Here is a 21,791-nt window from a genome sequence, read left to right as displayed (position 1 = left end):
CCGCATCGGCCACAAAGCAGCTCAAAGGTGCAGTCTCTGTTGTTTACATTATCCTTCCCTAGAACTTGCACTCCCATGGGGATAGAACCTTGAGTAGCTTGTTCATGTACCCCTGGCTATCACAAATAATGAACACATAACCCTTCTTCTTAAAACATACTCTGCTTCCAATGAGTTATTCCAGCTTTAACAAGATGCATTGCACTGGGTTCCTTACCATGCTCTTTTTGGAGGCTGCGCACTGCTGTATCACGTATTCCACCATGGAGAAACCGTGGGGCCCATTCAGAAACCCATGATTTGCCATCTCGTATATAACCCTCAGGATGGTCAGCTTTACCTAAAAAGATCCAAAACACGCTGATCAATTCAGAATTTATTGTAAAAGCAACATGATGTGATGTGGCAAGCTATCTCCCTGTCAATCCACTGACCTAGTTAAGGGATTGCACATATGCAAAGCCATGTGCTGACCCACAGTACCTCTTTTCCAGTGGGCTGTGCAATATGAGGCCCTTTCCAAACATTCTCATTTTAATTAGCCTCATAGAATAATAGAGCTGGAAAATTGGACTCTGCACCATGATAACTAAATCTGCAGAGCTGTACAGAAACAATCACCGTACTAATGTGCTAGGACACTTTGGATCATGGTAAATAAACCTGGGTAGAAGTATAAGAACCATAGGTTTACTAATGTGCTAGGACACTCTGGATCATAGTAACTAAACCTACGGAGTGGTATACGAACCATCACTGTACTAATGTGCTAGGACACTCTGGAACAGGGTAACTAAACCTGAGAAGAAGTATAATAATCGTCACTGTACTAATGTTCTAGGACACTTGGAATCATGGTAAATAAACCTGAGGAGAAGTATAAAAACTGTCACTGTACTAATGTGCTAGGCCACTCTGGATCATGGTAGCTAAACCTGCAAAATTGTCTAGGAACCATCACTGTATTAATGTGCTGGGACACTCTGGATCATGGCAACGAACCTGAGGATAGGTATAAGAACGACCACTGTGCTAATGTGCTAGGACACTCTGGATCATGGTAACTAAACCTGCAGAGTAGTATAGGAACCATCACTGCACACTAATGTGCTAGGAGATTCTGGATCGTGGTAACTAAATCTGCTAAGAAGTATAAGAACCATCAATGTGCTAATGTGCTAGGACACTCTGTATCATGGTAACTAAACCTGAAGAGTAGTATAAGAACCATCACTGCACACTAATGTGCTAGGACACTATGGACCATGGTAACTAAATCTGCTGGGAAGTATAAGAATTGAAACAAAGGGAGGGCGTCCTACCATCTACATTTGGGTATTTACACATTATTCATGCAAATATATTTAATTTTTTCATGTTTCACTTGACACATATATCTGTGTCTACTACAACCTTAATGTTAATAGAAGAACACTACACTGGTTTGAGTTCACACAGCATTTTTTATTTTGCTGGTGAGTCTGTTTATTTCTTTTTTCTGTTTCTTTTGTCAACGCTTTTTTTGAAAAAATATTTTTCTATTTTCTATATGACCATTTTGCCTCAATTGTCATAGTACAACGATTACACAATAGACAGTGCAGAAACAATTGCATTCAACATAAATAAACCAATGGCAGATGACTGTACATGTCTGTGTTTCACATGTCCAGGTGTCATCCCTATGTTACATAAACTCATACAAAACAAAATCAAACAGAACTCTGAAGAAATGAGGACTATGTTAGTTCTGGAAAGTGCTAGATGTCGCACTGCTTTCTCAGGACCTCTCTGAGGTCTGATATGCCAGGGAGAAGGGTGACCTAGTTGTACGTCAGTATAAGAACCATTGCTGTGCTAATGTGCTAGGACGCTCTTGGATCATGGTAACTAAACCTGCAGTAAAGTATAAGAACCATTGCTGTGCTAATGTTCTAGGACGCTCTTGGATCATGGTAACTAAACCTGCAGTAAAGTATAAGAACCATTCCTGTGCTAATGTGCTAGGACGCTCTTGGATCATGGTAACTAAACCTGCAGTAAAGTATAAGAACCATTGCTGTGCTAATGTGCTAGGACGCTCTTGGATCATGGTAACTAAACCTGCAGTAAAGTATAAGAACCATTGCTGTGCTAATGTGCTAGGACGCTCTTGGATCATGGTAACTAAACCTGCAGTAAAGTATAAGAACCATTGCTGTGCTAATGTGCTAGGACGCTCTTGGATCATGGTAACTAAACCTGCAGTAAAGTATAAGAACCATTGCTGTCCTAATGTGCTAGGACGCTCTTGGATCATGGTAACTAAACCTGCAGTAAAGTATAAGAACCATTGCTGTGCTAATGTGCTAGGACGCTCTTGGATCATGGTAACTAAACCTGCAGTAAAGTATAAGAACCATTGCTGTGCTAATGTTCTAGGACGCTCTTGGATCATGGTAACTAAACCTGCAGTAAAGTATAAGAACCATTCCTGTGCTAATGTGCTAGGACGCTCTTGGATCATGGTAACTAAACCTGCAGTAAAGTATAAGAACCATTGCTGTGCTAATGTGCTAGGACGCTCTTGGATCATGGTAACTAAACCTGCAGTAAAGTATAAGAACCATTGCTGTCCTAATGTGCTAGGACGCTCTTGGATCATGGTAACTAAACCTGTAGTAAAGTATAAGAACCATTCCTGTGCTAATGTGCTAGGACGCTCTTGGATCATGGTAACTAAACCTGCAGTAAAGTATAAGAACCATTGCTGTCCTAATGTGCTAGGACGCTCTTGGATCATGGTAACTAAACCTGCAGTAAAGTATAAGAACCATTGCTGTCCTAATGTGCTAGAACGCTCTTGGATCATGGTAACTAAACCTGTAGTAAAGTATAAGAACCATTGCTGTGCTAATGTGCTAGGACGCTCTTGGATCATGGTAACTAAACCTGTAGTAAAGTATAAGAACCATTGCTGTGCTAATGTGCTAGGACGCTCTTGGATCATGGTAACTAAACCTGCAGTAAAGTATAAGAACCATTGCTGTGCTAATGTGCTAGGACGCTCTTGGATCATGGTAACTAAACCTGCAGTAAAGTATAAGAACCATTGCTGTGCTAATGTGCTAGGACGCTCTTGGATCATGGTAACTAAACCTGCAGTAAAGTATAAGACCCATTGCTGTCCTAATGTGCTAGGACGCCCTTGGATCATGGTAACTAAACCTGCAGTAAAGTATAAGAACCATTGCTGTCCTAATGTGCTAGGACGCTCTTGGATCATGGTAACTAAACCTGTAGTAAAGTATAAGAACCATTGCTGTGCTAATGTGCTAGGACGCTCTTGGATCATGGTAACTTTTAAACTTCTTGTCACTTTAGTGCTCTATTAGAGTTAGCCTTCGGTCACATTGCCCACAGCCAATTTATCTATTTATTTATTACATTTGTTGATAGCGCCCAAACCCAGAAGTATCACAGCGCTAGGTTACAGTATGTCGCAATACAAATAGCACAGTAAGAGTAACAGGACAAGCATTTAAAGTCAAGGTACTAGGTTACAGTAGAGGGCAGTAGCGATAATACAGTATGAATGGTAGGACAATAGTTAGGCGTACTTATTGAATAGCATAGTTTTTAGCTTTTTTCGGAAGATCAGGTAGGAAGGCTCTTCTTGCATACATGTAAGGAGAGCATTCCAAAGGGTAGGAGGGTAGTGGCTATGGCGGTGAAGCTAGCTCCTCCTGCTCTTTGTTTGGTGAATCTAGGTATCACAAGGGAGGTGAACGTGGAAGATCGCAGGCAGCGCGGATTAGGTTTTTTGGATATGTGCTCGGTGATGTAGATGGGTGCGGTGTTGTGAATGCACCGGTGTGCGATTGAGAGGATTTTAAACTCAATACAATCCTTGATCGGCAGCCAGTGAGATTCCCGTTTCACTAGTGACATCTGGTCAGATCTTTTCAAACCTAGGACAGGTCCTATTAGCTCCTCCCGTGAGGCCATCTTCAGATTTGGCAGCGCACGTAATGTGGCAGTATGCGCCAAGTAGAGCCAGAGAGGGGTAAGATGGAGACTTGCTTGTGAATCTAAGAAAGATACCAATGCTGGAGAATAGGAGTTGCAGGTAAGTAATTTATTCCTTCTCCAGCATTGGATCTTTCATAGATTTACATGCTTTTTAAATTAAGTTACACAGCAGTACCTGTCAGGACTGGCTGGGTTAGTAACAGGAAGAGTAACAAGATTAACATTGTGCCTTCAGAGCTGGCTGGGTTAGTTGTGCTTTCAGAACTGGCTGGGTTAGTAACAGGAACAGTTTGTACATAGAATTAACATTGTGCTTGCCCAAGTCAAGATGGAGCGAAAGAAACTTAATCTGATTGGTTAAAGGAACAATGATATGTTTGGTTTGCCTGATTGGTGGAGAGGACAATGGGTTTGATTCTTGGGAGGTGAGCAAGATTCTAAACTGCCTTTCATCCAGTGAAATTCAGTGGCTGGTGTTACATTAGTTAAGCTCCTTAAGTAAGGCCTTTTCAGAGCTCAGAAAATCTACCAAAGAAGTAAGAATATCGTTTGCTGATCCAGTTTGAACAAGAAGTCATCAGGTGGGATCGTTCTTTTAAAGATTTTAAGATTGTCACAGTGAACTTTCATTATCTTTTACAAGAAAACTTAAAGAGTTAACAAGTTTCAAATTCATTTGAGAAAAGAGACATTTACAGTTAAAGTTATTATAAGGAAAACAAGCTTGAAGATAGTGCGTAGGAGTTTAAAGTTAATTAACTGCGTGTAATGTTCTTCAAGACTGTTTAATGTGTGCGCGAGCTCGCAAGTCGTCGTTTACGTGTTTTTGAAAGCACGCAGGTATTCAGAGCGATAGAGCGCGTGCCCAAATGGATTGAGCGAGCGAATTTTAGCGCGTGTACATTTTTTAACGTGAAAGACGTTTCAGGAGAAAGCGCGTGTTGTTTTGCGATAGAGCGCGTGCCCAAAAGAATTGCGCGAGTGAATTTTAGCGCGTGTACATTTTTTAACGTGAAAGACGTCTCATGAGAAAGCGCGTGTTGGTTGCGATAGAGCGCGAGTCCATTTTGATGAAGCGCGAGTTGTTTTAAACGCGTGAACTGTTTTACGTGAAATATTTTTCGTTTCTCCACGTGAGTTCGGTAGCGATAGAGCGCAAGTCCATTTTGACCAGCGCGTGTTATTTTTTATCGCGTTTACGTATTTTTTCACGCGCGCGGGTTTTGTAAAGAATCGTGTGTGTATTTTAAACGCGAGGACAATTCTTCACGTCTTCTGTTTTCACGTGTTTATCACACACGCTTATTATGGAAGAAACTATACGTTCTTTGTGTAAATAAGGAAACAATTCACACGCAGAAGGAAAGCAGTATTCCAGGAAGTTAAAGATTATTATTTAATGTAATTTAAGCAAATGGAATTCAATACTTCAGAGAAAGACTGCACTTTATGAAAGCATTGAAAACTACATAAGGTTAAAAGAATTTTGAAGCAAGAAGAATATCTAGTTTTGATAAGGTGTTTGCAAAGGCCATCACTTTAGGATTCTAAAGAGACTTGAGTGGCTTGAACTATATGCACAACACAAGATATATTTACAAGATATTCCACACAGATTACTAGCCTCAAGGTCTTTTACTGAGGTTTAAGAGGTAAAGAGTTTAGAGTTTATTTAGAATAATTTTAGAAAAGAAGTTTTTCTTATCATATAAGTAACCAGGTGTATTTGTTTATCACAGATACCAGAGCCTACCAGACGGTTGCAGGGCTGCAGTGTCTCCGTTGTTATTTTCTCCATATTCCCCTTTCTCTTTCTTGGGGTTTTCAGCTCAGCTTATATTTAAGGGTTGAGAGGTGAACTCCTGGTGAGGGTCTGTGGGGCCAGCATCAGCTCCTGTGGAATTCAGTCAAGCCGGACCCTGACAGTACCAACATGCTACCAAAATAGGCGTAGGCATAGCTCAACAGACATAACCAACTAACTTCTGGAATACTCACCTCATGCAAACAGGTTGCAAAGCACTGCCAGGCTGACCCGGGACTCCTCCGTGGAATCCCTATCGATGCAGTAGAACCCTGTGAAGGTATGGGGAGACCTCCATGTGGCTGCCCAGCAGATGTCGAGCAGGGGAACACCAGACAAGAACGCCATAGTAGAAGCCATAGCCCTTGTCAAGTGTGCTCTTGGTGTTCCTGGAAGGACCCTGCTGGCCATATGATAACAGTGGGAAATACACGCTGACAGCCAACTAGCAATGGAAGACTTCGAAAGGACGCTGCTGTTTCCAGAGGGTTGGAAAGCCACAACAATTGTGATGACTTGCGAAAGTGCATAGTGCGAGCCACTTAGAACTTGATGGCTCGGGCAACATCCAGGGTATGTAAGGATCATTCTGCAGGGTGTAATAAAAATGCAAGTTCTGCGCAGTGAAAAGGTACGCACTTATCAATTGCGAGAGTAGCACGGTAAAAGGGGAGAGGGATACTTTTTATCGTTAGACAGTCAAGTCCAAAATAAAAGTAATTTATATATGAAAGAAATGCAGGGGCACAGGTAAGTATAACCAAACTTAGGGGTTGGCTGAAATGCGGTTAATAGGCCTTACAGCATGCTTTTGCAGAAAACGTATTAGCTTTTTTATAAATCTGCCACGAAGCCGCAGTGGCTGGTAACACATTGCTGGTATGGTAAGAAGCAAACAATAGTTATTTTTACGAGGTCACAGATTAAAACCCATGGGTCCCGCCGACAGGCAAGGAGGGCATAACAATTTTATAATTAAGTGGTTTCAAATTGCCCCTTAGTACGTTTTGCTTGGGTAGAAGGTCAAAGAGTTATTAATATGCAACATTTGTATAGCAGTATGTCTGTGGTTAAAGGCTCTGACAGTGCCATGGTAGAGAGCGTTTCTCATGAGAACGTTGATGAGATGACCGGGACAGATGAACAAAGCTCCACTGGTCATCTCAAATGTTTCAATGAATTGTCATTACAATGTGGGAAGTGGGGGTTGGAGTATGACATCACAAATTATAATTAAGGGCAGTGTGGGAAGGTTTGTGGATCCAACTACAGCATATAATGTATGTTTTTCTATAAGGGTATAATGTACGAGCACCAATCAGCGTGGTGTGGGGAGAATTTTTCATGTTGCAAAGTTACTAATGTTAATTAGCTCGATTGTTATAAAAGTTTTAGATTCAGGGGAGTTTCTTTGACAGCACCTTTTCTCACAGTTCTGTTCCACGATCTGTTTGAATATAGCTGTCCCAGCTGTGTCTGGGCCCTGAATAAACCTGCATTACTTCTTGCCTGTGTACACTCCTTTTTTAACTTCTTTTGTAATTTTATATCGGTAAGTCCCAAGGTTACCCTGACACATGTTTAGAGGCCTCAGCAATATATCTCAGCCTTCGGAACAGGCATGGGGGTTACAGCCGTGCTCCTGCAGGAGTGTGGAACAGCGCCCGTTGGCCAGTACTAAGAGCTCAAACAACAAGGAGGCCTGCAGACACTGAGGTCCCCAAGGTCCGCCTGGTCCGGCGCTGCCTTCACTCCGACTGAAGTACAGGCCTTTAAAGGGAGACTCTGAGATCAAGAGAAGTGAAAAATCTCTTAAAAGGATACATGTGTACTCATGCATAAAAGTGCACGGGGTGGGAGGGACTATTTTATGGTGCATAGCTACGCTACCTCAGAAGTGGTGGAGGGCGATTGAACGTATTAGTCATAGATTTTAGGTCTACCGATCCGATAGGGAGCAGGTGGCACATCTGCGTTAGAGCAGGGGGTTGTGTAGTAAGAGGCGGACCTTGTTAGACAAGAGTTGCGCGTAGTACAGGCAATTGGTACAGTAGAGTCATTTTATTTTTTGGGTAAGAAATCTTAGAGGAACATACACACACATTCTTTGTGAGTAGCAGCAGTTTATTTTTTAGTGTTGTGGAAAGTGATTGTGGTATTTGTTTAATTTGGCAATGGCGATGACGGAAGGGCCAGAGCCAAAATAACGTGTAAATATTTATGGAGATGCGTACACAAGTTAAAGGTGCAGTCGATTGAAGGGAAGAGTAACTGCGCTTTTAATGTACTAACGTAGGGCATTGTTGTTTGGGTGTTGGGCCTAGGGAGAAGGCCATTTGTGTACTAATACAACATAACAAGAAGGGCCTGTGGAGAAGTCCAGTGTATGTAAGTGTGGAGTGCGAGGTGTGAAAGTGTGGGCCTCTGGAGAAGACCAGAGTGGATAAAAATAGGGCTAACAAGTAGATGGTAGGTATAACATTGAGTGAGTGGGATTGATTGAATAAGACATGAGAATACAAAGGTTAAATTATAATGGAAAAGAGGAAAAAGGGAGGGAACAGTATTGCGACAATAAGGATTAAAGTTGGATAATGACGTCCTATTGGATGGATGCACCGCTTAATCGCATGTGTAGGAAATTGTGTCAATATCGTGACAAGATAACAAAGTACCCTTTTGTGTGGGTACATGACACAGTGGGGAAATGTTATAAAGAATGGCCTGGAGAGGGAACGTTCGATTAAATATTATCGACAGTATATATTCATGTTTGTCAGCTACCTACAAAGATGCAAAGCTTAAAAAGAGCCAGAACATTTTAGGACTTTGGAAGTTGTATGAAGAAAAGGAAAAAGAGATGGAGAAGGGGGAGAAAGAGGAGAAGTGCACCACCCCCTCCATATACGATATACCCATTACTAAAACCAGCTGCAGGATATACAAATCCTAAACGAGTGTCTCAAGATAAGGAAGGAACACATAAAAGGAAAAATATGGGTGAAGTGAGTGCCATTATAAAAGGATGAGGAATATATAGTCAGCATCAAAAAGAGCACCCAGCAGCAACTTGACTCTGGGTTCAGGGAAGCCGAGAAAGCAATGGAAAGGGAGATGGAGAAAAAAGGAAAAGAACAAGGAAAGGCAGCTGATGAACAGGGGTGGACAGCAGGACGCATACAATTTACAATCGACAATTGGGGACAGGACTCGGACAACAGTGAAGATGACACGACAGAAGGTGTGCGCACTGCATCAGATTGGGAGGACAGTGGTGACAGCGATCATGGGGATGACATATTAGACACGTGCAATTTGATGGACATGAGCAGGGGAAGGAGACGAAATGAGAGAGAAGAGGAGGAAAGAGAGGAGTCATTGGAAGATTGGCAAAATAGACTTCTGAGTAGAAAAACAAGGATAGCAGTCGTGAAAAGACCACAACATGGTAATAAACGCAGAGCTCGCACACATATACCCCTTTTGCAGAAAGCGAGGGGTGAGGTTCACTACATACCCTGACAGATAATGGATAGCGACAATTTGGTTTACAGTTCACCTTCATTAATGGTGGGGGCCAGCAAATGTATTTATATTTCCGAGAAACAGACAGCAGGAATCCCATTGGCCATAGGAGATATAAAGAGCTTTTTGGCAGTGTTCGTTGCGTAGAGAAGTGACAAAATATGGCAACAGGCCGGATATGCCGGGGTAAAATTAAGCTCTAACATACATGATGGAGCACCCTCGAATAACTATCGAGCACATGTTTGGAAGGCTCTAAGTGAGCTGTATCCAGATACGTCAGACATGGGTCCAATATTGGCTCATGAAATGAAGTCTGATGAGGACACCGCAGAATATATACGGCCCATACAATAAATGTGGACACAGGAAAATTAACAATCTTGGGATGACATAATACCTTTCTTTTACCACATCTTTGCAAGGGGGCTCCCCGCAGATGTGCAGACATCTCTAGAGAAGATAGTGAGAATTGAGGCAAAAGGGTGGCCTGCGATACAGGCAACAATCGTACATTATTACAAAAGAAAGAAGGATAAGGAGACAGCTGACAATGCAACAAGAGCAGAAAACAAATTAGTTCAGAAGAAACTGGAAGGAGCAGTGCTCACAGGGCCAGTTGTCGTTTCAAAGATGCAGCAAGGTGGGCTCCCAGTGGCAACAGTAATGCAACCAGGAGGGTACACTCAAGTACCACCCAATCAGCAGTGGGGAACGGTGCAGATGCAGCAACAACCTGCATTTATAAACGTATAGCAACAGCCAGGGTTTGTGCAGACAGTGGAGTAAAGGTTACATGGGACAGTATCAGACAGGAAGACGATATTACATAAAAGGAAGGGGAATAGGGTACAGGGGCATGGAGCCATGGTTTGGGGGACAGTGCTTTGCATGTGTAAATTCTGGCCACTTTGCACGGACATGCCCACTAGTAGAACAAGCAGGGCAAAAACAGCAGCCTTATACAAAGGCACCTCAACAAATACGGGTGATATTGCAGCAGCAACTGCAGATACAGCCCACACAACCACAGGGTATATCCACCCAGGGACAAGTGCAAGTGCGGAGATGGCAGGAACCCTGGGTACAGTAAGCATATTCCAGGCACCAGTACAGACACAAGTACAAGAAAGGGGAACATTACTGGGGCAGAAGACCGAGCCCAAATACACCGGACGTGACAGTGATGGGTGGTATTCCATTTATATCATCCGCCAATACTTTTTCCCAATACGGTTGCCCACGGGGAGTGCAAGTGTGTCCTGTTCTAGCAGTAACTGAGGATCCCGAGGAGGAACATGAGGTAGCAGTTCAGATAGGACAGAGGGGATTTTCCTTTCTTACAGATACTGGAGCAACCAGATCATGCATAAAGGAAGAAGGATTTACATTATCTAACAAAAGTATGGACACACAAGGCTTTTCAGGGACACTTTTGAAAGTTCCTCTGACAAAAGATGTACCATTGACAATAGGGACACAGAATATTGTAGCACCATTATTGTATTTGAAAGATACCCCCATCAACATTCTGGGAAGAGACTAACTCAGCAAATTGAATGCCACAATTTCATTTTCAGAGAAAGGGGTGGTGTGCTGGAATGTATCCAGCTAGAGTGGCAGTATTGATACAGGCATACTACGCACACATCATGAGAGGGCTACCCACAAACATGGAGGTGTTTTTGTACGGGGTGCACGTGTTGTTGGGATGGCTACCAGGAAATGAAGGAAGGGTGTTTCAACTTTGCAACACATTTTTATTCAGGCCACAGTGTCCCTCCTCTGTTAGTTCAGGCACACACACACTGATGTACCTAGAGGAAATAGTGGTATGGAAGGACATGATCTTATTGGTTGCCACTGATGAAGACAACATGGAATGGCGTTCACTATTATGTATTGAGCCCACACTGACATTAAAACGAGCAAGTGACACAGGGTTGTTCGCAACAAAAGACATTGGAAAAGGAGAAGTGGTGTTTGAATCAAGCATACCATGTCCAGTACACATAAAAGAAAGGGCAGTTCTCCAGATGACTCAGATAACATAAAAGAATACAAAATATTTACAGGAAGATTTGGAAAAGTGCCAAAAAGCTTATGGACAGCAGGATCCCAGGGCTAGTACATATCCACTTAAAAGAAGGAACACTTTTGCCACAAGTAAAGCAGTAACCCCTTTCTCGAGAAGCAGATGAAGGCATTTATGAGACACTGCATGCCGTATGGCAGCAAGGCATAATAAAGGGGAGCACATCACATTGCGACATGGCTATCCATCCGATCAAGAAAGCAAAGGGAGGGGCATGGCATTTTATACAGGATTTACATCTTCTGAACAATATCATTGAGGCAGAGTATCCATTGGTCCCAAATCGTACAACGATTGTTTTCAGCATTACAGCAGATGCACACTATTTCACTGTGGTAGATTTGAAGAACACATTTTTCGCCATCGCACTACACCCAGATTCCAAGTATCTCATCACATTTACGTTTCGCGTGACCAGGTTCGAACACACTAAAATGCCCCAAGGGTACTGTGAGGGACCTATAATTTTTAACAGAGTTATACAAATGGATTTGAGCCACTTACAGATTGCAAGCACAGTGATACAGTACATTGACGACTTATTTGTGTGCAGCTCGACAGAAGAGGAGTGTAGAAAGGACTCAGTGACTCTTCTGACTTTGCTAGCTGACAAAGGATACAAAGTGGACAAAGAGAAATTGCAGTACTGTCAAAAAGAAGTGGTGTACTTGGGTCAGATTGTGTCAGCAGACGGGAGAAAAATAACACCAGAAAGAATAGAGACCATACATAAAACTCCATGGCCAAAAACAGTGAAAGAGATGCAGCAATTATAGGGCCTACTGCAGGGAATGTATTTTGATTACTCCACTTACACTAGGCCTTTGCTGCAAGCATCAAAAGAAGCTCAGAATCACAAAACAAACATAAAATAGACATGATCCGGTACTGGCTACACCCAATTACAAAGAAAAGTTTCACTTGTTTTCCCATTCAGATGGAAATGTAATGACAGCTGTGCTGAAACAGAAGAAGGGACAAGGACACAAACCACTTGCATATTATAGTGGATCCCTAGATACAGTGATGCAGGGACATTTCCCATGTGAGCAGCCACTTGCTGGTGCTGCTGCATGTGCAATTGAGAAAGCTTCCAAAATAACTATGTGGTGACCTGTAATTTTATACGTGGAGCATGCATTATTCGCAATACCGGAAAAAGCAAAATCAACATTGACAACTCGGAGATCGTCAGGGTATGGGGTAATACTGACAAACCCATCAATACAAGTGGTGAGATGCAGGACTATAAATCCAGCCGAGTTCATTGCATAAAAAATAGAGGAGTGAGATTGCATACATGACTGCATAGCGTGCATAAAAAGGAGTGAAGGTAACCCCATGGTTAAGGAGGAGGTGATTAAGGGGGACCATGATTTTCATTGATGGAAGCTCTAGTTTCGATCAGACCACAGGACAGGGGCATTCAGGTTCCGCAGTGGTAGGGCACAGACATGGTGTACACAAAGGGGAGGAGTTGATAGTGTACTCTCCGACGCGACTACCAGACTACTACTCTGCACAGGCAGCAGAATGGGTAGCCTAGATTGAGGCACTGAACATGTCAGAGGGCCAGGTAGTGAACGTTTTCTCTGATTCGGCCTATGTTACTTCCACAGTGCACTCAGGGCTAGCAAGATGGGAAAGGAGAGGGTTCAAAAGAAGTGATGGTAGACATGTTCAGCATGCAGGATTACTGAGTAAATTATTAGAAATGTTACCACTCCCAATAGAACTAGCTTTAATAAAGTGCAAGGACCACACAGGAGGGCAATATTGTATTTAATTAGGAAACAAAAGAGCAGACAGAGCAGCAAAAGAAGCAGTATATCTACCAGTACTGTTCCCTGGTGAAAAGGAACAAATACTGCTACTTGCAGTGCTAAAAGTGAGCAAAGAAAAAGATGCATTACCAGAAAACTTTATTGCAACCCCAATAAAGCAGATCATTGAGTTGCAGGGAGAAGCATCAGATGATGTGAAAGAGTTATGGAAGAGGAGAGGATGTTCTTTATCCCCAACTGATTTGGTATGGCGTCATTATAGCACAGGAAAAGTGGTCATGCCAAAGATATTGTTGCGGGAGGCATTGAAACAGCTTCACTACCCTGCCCACATATCGAATGAGCATGTGGCTACAGGGATACGCGAAGACTGGTTTGTGCCAAATTTGTATGAGATGTTGTAGAGTTTGTGAATAACTGCATGATATGCCAGAAGAATTTGCCAGGTCACACATTGAGAGTTGTCCACGGAACATTGTCACGACTGGAAGGCCCCTTCCGGCACTTGCATATTGACTATGTTGATATGCAAGAGTAATGTACCTCTTACGGGTACTTGCTTGTAGTGGTGTGTGCATTCTCACATTGGCTTGAGGCTGGCCGCTGTGCCCATAATAACTCCCGCTCTGTGGCCAAATTTCTTGTGATGGAGGTATTCCCAAGGTGGGGGATTGCAGATGAAATCTGTTCTGACAACGGTCAGCAATTTGCTAACTATTTAATTAAGGAAATAACAACACTCCTGGGGATATAGCATTAACTATGCACGGTTTACCATCTAAAAGCCAATGGTTTGGTAGAGAATATGTATGGACTGCTTAAAATGCAGTTGGCAGGGCTTATGCAAACGCTTGGAAAATCCTGGGTGCACTGCTTTTCTCTTGCTTTGTTTGCACTGCGCAATACGCCTGGAGGAGATCATCACTTGACTCCACATGAGATTGTTACAGGTCGGAGAATGCATGCACCTATTCTGCTGTTGCGTACAATTTCTGATTCACACTCTTCTTGTTGCATTCTGGGGGGGAATTTGACACGTATCTCAAAGAACTTACAAAATTCCTTCGCTACATATCCTTGCAGACGAGGCCAAAAACTCAAACCGGACAATCAGTAAAATGCCCACAAGCAGCACCTCTTTACCCGGGGGAGAAGGTATTCGTCAAGAATCACGTTCGCAAATGGAAGCAGAAGTACTTCACCGGCCCACATACCGTGATCAGCGGTGAAAAAGGCAACGAGGATGAGTGCACATCACAAACCTGGGAAAGGACAAGAGCTCTGCTTCACCAAGCACAAAATGATGGGAAGTATATGGGAGAATTCTTTATATTTTTTCTCAGGCTTTAGACTATACTGAAAACCAGCTAAAGAATATGATGACCATTTCTTCAAAGAAAATGTTTTAATGAAGAAAAAAAGGAAGTTTTCAGTGTTTTGGAGTGTGATGACATTTATATGTTTTAGTGTATGCTTAATACATTTGGTCTATTTGGTTTTAAGAGAAACAGGTGGAACACCATTGAATGGAAATATAAATAGGGACAAAAGGAGTTTATTGAATGAGGAAGGTTTTTATCATGGTATTGAAGAAGAGGCAGAGTCGTCAACTGGAAATGACATTACAGGTCCCACAATCCCTGGATTGTATGGTAAGAAGCAAACAATAGTTGCTATTTTTTGAGGTCACAGATTAAAACCCATGGGTCCCTCTGATAGGCAAGGTGGGCATAACCATTTTATAATTCAAAAATATTTGCAAAACGTGATTTTTAGATGGTGTCAAAAGAACCACAGTGGTTTGAAATTGTCATTACAACGTGGGAAGTGGGGGTTGGATTGTGACATCACACATTGTACTTTAGGACGGTGTGGGAAGGTTTGTGGATCTAATTACAGAACATAATGTATGTTTTTCTATAAGGGTATAATGTGCGAGCACCAGTCAGCGTGGTGTGGGGAGATTTGTTCATGTTGCAAAGTTACTAATGTTAATTAGCTCAATTGTTATGAACATTTCTTTGACATGGCCTTTTCTAACAGTTCTGTTCCACAATCTGTTTGAATATAGCTGTCCCAGCTGTGTCTGGGCCGTGAATAAACCTGCGTTATTTCTTGCCTGCATACACTCCTTTTTTGACTACTTTTGTAATTTTGTGCTGGTGAGTCCCGAGGTGACCCCGACACAAGGGGATGAGGGAGAGCCAAAGAACACCGGCAGAATCAAGGGTGCATTAAGGTGGAAAGAAGAAGGAACCTTTGGCATGAAGGAAGGGTCTGTGCGAAGGACCACCTTAACCTGATGCAAAGTCAAGTAGGGAGGCTTGTAGGAGAGGGCCCAAAAGTTCGCCTACCAATCTGGCAGAAGTAATGACAACTAGGAATGGCATTTTCCAGGAGAGAAACTTTAAAGAAGCTCTGTGGAGAGGCTCGAAAAGGAGGGCCCATCAGCTTTGAGAGGACCATGTTGAGCTCCCAAGCTGGAGACGGGGCACGGACAAGGGGAAAAGCGTCACATAGGCCCTTAAGGAATTCTTTCACCAACCTGTGGGACCAAAGTGGAGGAGTGACTGGGTAACGCATATAGCACGAAATAGCTGCTAAATACCCTTTGGTAGAAGAGTGTGCTAAACCAGCATTGGCCAACGACAGGAGGTATGGCAAGACGTCTGATGCCTGAACGTGCAATGGGTCCAGATGTTGATGTAAACACCAGACAGAGTAGCGTTTCAATTTGCTTTTGTAGCAGGGCAGTGTGGATGGCCTTCGTGCCATGGCCAAGAAGTTTCGGCAGTCAGGAGGTAGCGATACGTATTGGAACTCTAGGCCTGTGGGAACCAGGCCGTCAAGTTGATGGGGGCTGGGTCGTGGTGTAGGACAGAAATGGCGTCTCTGCCCAGTACCGCGAGTTCCCTTTCCGCAGTGACTGTCACATAAGAGGGTGCTAGGACACTGAGGTAAGCCTGTAGGTTTTCTACATTTTGAAACTCCATATTCTTATTCATTTTACTTGCTCCACTACTATTTGTACATGTTCGTTTTTTCAGACTAACAGAGCCTGGGAAAAAATAGGACCATGTATTCCATTGTGATTAAAGACCCACGTGGATCCCGTGTGTAAGCAGCTGACAATTTATTTTTTATATTTTGTATCTGTATTTATTGCTGCCCATCAATATTTAGCACAGGTTACATTTAAGAATTCTCTTTTCCTCACAGTTCTATAGAGATGTTATCTCTCATCTTTGTCTAATGAACTATCTGATGACAGCACCCAGATAACACAGTTATTGTCTATCTTTGGGAGGTGAGTGTCCTCTGATTCAGACACTTAGCACATAGTGTTGCACAGACTCCTGACAGGTATATACTTAGACAACTTTCACATTTCCATTTAGAATTTCTACTCACATAGAAAGCTTGTTTTTGGAGTGTCATGTTTGCCTTTCATCGACAAGCCACCATCCTGGCTATGATGGACACTTGTTGGGGTACTACACAATTTTTTTTCTTTTTTTGAGAGCTAAACAACTTTTGAACTAATAGAAATATTTAAAGGTTGGTAATTGTTCTTTATTTGCAATTTTGGTTATAACGACATTGATTAATGAGTTGGGATGTGTTTTTCCAATACAGGTTGTGGAGGAATACCTCAGTCTAAACAGAGCTTTGTTCACAGAACTATGCATTATTTGTGCCTTTTAACTTCTGTGCATATGGCTATAAATTATTGTTTCAGCAGAAATTGTTTTTCAAATGATGAGAATTATGTATCTTTTGAAATCTATTATATCATCAATATGTTGAATTGATGATTTTCTAGATTTATGTTGACTTGAAGACACCTGATGAAGAGTTATTGTCTCGAAACACGTTGGGTCACCTTTTGCGATGGAATAAAAAGCTTTAAAAGTGAAAAATACTGTTGAATGCCCAGTTGATTGGCTTAAATTTATTTACCTTGCTCGATATCTTAATAATTCGATTAACCATATTAATGAGATTTGAAAGACATTCATAACTGTTTGGCTTAGTTGAACGGCCGATGATAGAGTGCAGGAGACGAGAGTTCTATTATTTATGGGAACCTTTTCTGTCTTCTTGTTATATTTGGTCCATGTGCCAGGACCAATTATTCTGCACCTTACCTGTTTTTCTAATTATTTCCTTTAACATTTGATTCAATCTTTGACTACATTTGTCTTACTGTGGATGTGCATTGTGTGTATTTGGTTTTGGATTTGTTGAGTAGTCTCAGGTCCAGTATGGCCCTCCAGCCTCCCGACTTCTTCCTTACCAGAAAGTATCTGGAGAATTCTCTGATGCCCCGCAGATGTGCTGGTACGATTTTGATTGCTCCCTTTGCTAGGAGGTAATGCACATGATGCAGGAGCTGGAGCAAGTGTTTTTCTCCTTTGGAAGGGGAGGAATGGAAGGTGGAGGCACAATGCACTCCAGGTATGGCGGTGTTGAATGATGCCTAACAGCCATTCGTCGCTGGTGATGAACTTCCACTGAGCAACGCAGCCGGTGAGCCGCCCAACTAATGGGGTGTTGAAGTGGGGGGTCGGGCCGGAGCATGATCAGGCTTGCTTTGGCACTTGGCTTCTGGAGGAAACACTGCGCCACTGCTGGTTTCCATGATACGCTTGCAATCTCCCCTTGTAGCCCTCTTGGGCGTTGCCGGAGCAGGACGCGTGCGGACGGTAGAAGGATCTATAATCCCTCCAAGTCCTTTGAAATCTTGAATTCCCTGAGAGAAAAGACTGCCATCGCTGTTCAGAGTATCCAACTAACGAGCGGTATCCGTACCAGCCTTGATAGCCTGTAGGGTCTCATCCACTTTTTTGACAAATAAATCAATGCAGTTGAATGGCATGTCCACCACCATAGACTGATCTTCCCCCGGAGGTTGGTGGATTTGAGCCAAACTTGACAGCGTAACACAGCCCTGTTACCCATCTGTCGGAACCCGCGTCTGCGATGTCTACAGCAAAGGAGATGATATGATGTGGCATTTATAACGTACCTGTACACAAGTGTTTCTAGTTCAGACAAGACAAGGAGGGAGAAACAAAGGGAAGACAAAACAACAATCTTACTAGGCCTTGTGTCATTCTGATCGTACAAGTGCGGGAAAAAAGAAGGGAAGAAGTGCCGGGGGTTGGGTGGGAAGAAGTGCAGATAGCTCAATAATTGCAGCCAGCGAATGGCTCATAAGTGCAAAGAGAAGGGACTGTAGGGTTGCAGGTACAGACCCTTAAGTGCTGGCAGTGCAAGGGCAGCTGGACATGCAGGAGCCTGGGCCTGAGTTCAGAAGGTATCCCAGAGTTCAGAAGGTATCCAGGTGACCAGTGCGTAGAGCAGTCAGGTAGGTCAGCAGGAGAGAGGAAGAGAGAAAGCAGAAGCGAAAAGGAAGGTCTTGAGTTGCTTCCGGAACCGGAGGTAGTTCTGCTCAAGTTTGAGAGAGGCAGGGAGGCTGTTCCAGAGGGAGGCCCCATCCGAGGAGAGAGATATGCCCCCAACTCTTTGCTTGGAGAAGCGTCTGACCCTCCGAGAATTGGCAGTGGATGAGCGGAGAGCTTGTGAAAGAAGATGTTTAGAAAGAGAAAGTTGGAGGTAGAGTGGCCCCAGGCCCCAGAAAGCCTAGTGGATGATGCAGAGGGTCTTGAACTTGGTCCTTGCAGCCACAGGGAGCCAGTGAAGAGATTTTAGTGCTGGAGAGATAAGATCCCTGGGTTTGAGGCCAAGGACAAGTCTAGCAGTCCTGTTCTGGATAAGATGTAGAGGCCGAAGAGTAGAGGCAGGCAGATTAAGAAAGAGGCTGTTACAGCAGTCAAGCCTAGAGAGGACCAGAGCGCTGAAGACAGTGTGCTTCTGGGGGAAAGTGAGAAAAGGAAGAATACCTCAGAGGAGGTGAAGTTGATAGTTTGACTTCTTAGAGACGTCAGATATGTGAGGAGAGAAGGAGAGGGTGGAGTCAAAGAGGACACCAAGGTTCTTAGCCTCACAGGAAGGAGCAGGAAGAGGGCCCAGAGTGGGCAGCCAGAGAGAGAGAGAGGAAAGGAGGGAGCAGGTGTCCCAATGACGAGGATCTCAGTCTTACTGGCATTAAGGCAAAGATTGTTGGTGGCACACTATTCCTGAATTGCGGCCAGACAGTCTGGTATGAGAAAAGAAGAGGTGGCTGAGGGGAGCCTGAAAGAGAGCTGGGTGTCATCCGCCATAACACTGGAAATTGGAACAGAAAGTAGCGATGCCATGGGCAAGAGGTGCCAAGTAGTGGTTGAAAAGTCAGGGAGAGAGGTTAAGCCCCTGGGGAACACCACAAGTAGAGAGAGAAATAGAAGAGAGGAAAGACCCCAGTTGAACCTGAGAGGGTCGGTCGGTGAGAAAGGAGGCCAACCAGGTCAGGGCCTGATCGGTGATATCCAGGTTGTCACTGAGGCGATTGAGCAGGATGGCATGGTTGACCATATCAAAAGCAGAGGATAGATTGAGGAGAATGAGGACAGAGTGAGATTAGAGTCATGATTGTAGAGCAGGTGTTTAGGAGAGCAGTTTCCGTGCATCTGGCAGCTCTGAAGCTAGACTGATGGTCGTGGAGACAACCAACAGATTTAGTATGTAGATTAAGCTGGGAGATGGCCAGCTTTTTCAGGAGTTTTCCCAGGAAAGGAGTGATGGAGATCGGGCGATAGTTAGCCGTGGAGGAAGGATCTGCCAAGGGTTTCTTTAGAAGGGGTGCACAAGGGAGTGCTTGAGGGAGAAGGGGAAAGTTCCAGTGGCAAATTGTGATTACAGAAATCGGACAAGGCTGAAGCAAGAGTGTCGATGTGGTCCTTGATGGTTCTGGATAAGCAGGGGAGAACCTGCTTTGACAATACTTTCATAGATCGGACTTGTCTAGAAACATCGTCAAGGGTAAACAGGGGAAAGGAGGAGAAAGGAGGAGGAGAGACCGCCTCAGGCGGGCCAGGAGTGGTAGAGGTGAAAGAAGTGGAGGTAGAGGATGAGAGGGTGAACAGGATGTCCTGAGTTTTAATGGTGAAATGAGAAGCCAGGGCTGTGCAGGGGGCCTGTGACGGACTAGGAGAGGTAGAGACTGCAGCACCTTGCAGATTTTGAAATGTTCGGCCGAGTTGTTAGACGCCGCAGAGACAGGCAGAGAAGTCAGAGAGGAAGAGGAGAGTACCAGAGGGGTGGCAGAGGAGGGAGGCAACAGGGTGGTTGGAGAGGCAGCAGGGGGTGCCGAAGAGGTGGTTGAGGAAGGAGGCGGCAAAGTAGCCAGAGAGGGGTAAGAAGGCGTAGCAGAAGAGGAAAGGAAATTGTGAGGAGCGGGAAGCGTCTATCAAAAAGGAGGAGATTGGCCTGAGGGCATAACTCTCAACTCACCCGCTTTTGGCGGGTGTCACCCGCCTTGCAAAGGGCTGACTCACCCGCCAAGCCTCCTGCACGCCCATTCATTCCAATGGGCGTCTCACCCGCCAAAAACAAAATCGGGTGATTTCACCCGCCTTTGTGAGACAAATGGTTGAGAGGTATGCCTGAGGGCCCTGAACCAAGACAATGCAATTTAAGAAGACATTAATGATGGTCTTAGAGGAGTGGAAGGGGGACAGGAGGGCCTCCTACCGGGTGCCATCATTAATGGGAGAAGAGGAAAAAGGAGAGAGAACAGAGAACATATGGAGGGTCCATAGGCCTGGAGAGGGAACAACAAAGAGTATGTTAGTAAGGGTCTGTCTGGAGGAAGCAATGGTGTAGGTATCAGCGATAGGGAGGCCTGGGTTGGAGACCAGGATGTCCCTTTTGAGGTTTTTCTTCCCAGTCTTAGTGGGATGGATAGGATAGTCAATAGAAAAGCAGCTAGAGAAGATAGGTGAGATAGAGAGCACCATAGAGAGTGCGGGGAGGAAAGAGGGAGTGGAGCTCAAGAGGGGAGAGGACGGGTGCCGCACAGGGGGGCCCAAGCAGGGGAGGGGGGTTACACAGGGTAGGGGAGCAGACAGGAGGTAGGCCCAAGGGGGGGACATGAAAGGGAGGGGGAGCACAACAAAAAACAATAACAGCCGGCCTATAAATCAGATGCAATACAGAACCAACAGCAAAGCACAGAGCACAACAGGGAACCTGGGTGTAGCGAATGCAGATGTAATACAGAACCAAAAGCAATGAACAGAGCACACAAGGGGACTAGAAGTAAAGAATGCAGATGCAATACAGAATCAAATGTAAACACAGAGCACAACAGGGAACCTAGAAGAGAGGAATGCAGGCAATGCAATGTAGTGTCACAACCGTGGAGAACAAAACAATATCAGAATCATGGAGATCAACACAAAGTCAATACATCAACAAGGCACAGAACACAACAGGAACCTAGAAGAAAGAAACAGTGGAGCACAACACAGTGTCAAAACAGTACACATTAGATCGAGGAAGGGAAGGCCCATGATGCGAAAGGAAGGCAAGGACCGCAGGGGCGCGGGGGCGGAATAGGATGCATGGACCTACCATGCGAGGGAGTGCACGCTGCTGGAGAAGCAAGGGAACACAAGCAACACAGTGC

At 44.1% G+C, this 21,791-nt stretch overlaps 1 protein-coding gene across 1 annotated transcript in view; it reads right to left on the bottom strand.

Moving 5' to 3' along the window:
- LOC138467355 (maestro heat-like repeat-containing protein family member 1) overlaps positions 1 to 21,791 on the bottom strand; it is a 96,021-nt gene that overhangs the window by 45,135 nt on the left and 29,095 nt on the right. Inside the window, exon 2 of the mRNA XM_069607320.1 lies at positions 218 to 340. Within this exon, the coding sequence (XP_069463421.1) occupies positions 218 to 340 (123 nt within the window). The remainder of the gene's footprint in view (positions 1 to 217; positions 341 to 21,791) is intronic.

The sequence above is a fragment of the Ambystoma mexicanum genome, chromosome 4q (assembly GCF_040938575.1).
Source record: "Ambystoma mexicanum isolate Mex_15411 chromosome 4q, UKY_AmexF1_1, whole genome shotgun sequence".
Classification (NCBI taxonomy): domain Eukaryota; kingdom Metazoa; phylum Chordata; class Amphibia; order Caudata; family Ambystomatidae; genus Ambystoma; species Ambystoma mexicanum.
The sequence above is the reverse complement of the archived record's forward strand: the minus strand, read 5'-3'. Positions and strand labels throughout refer to the sequence as shown.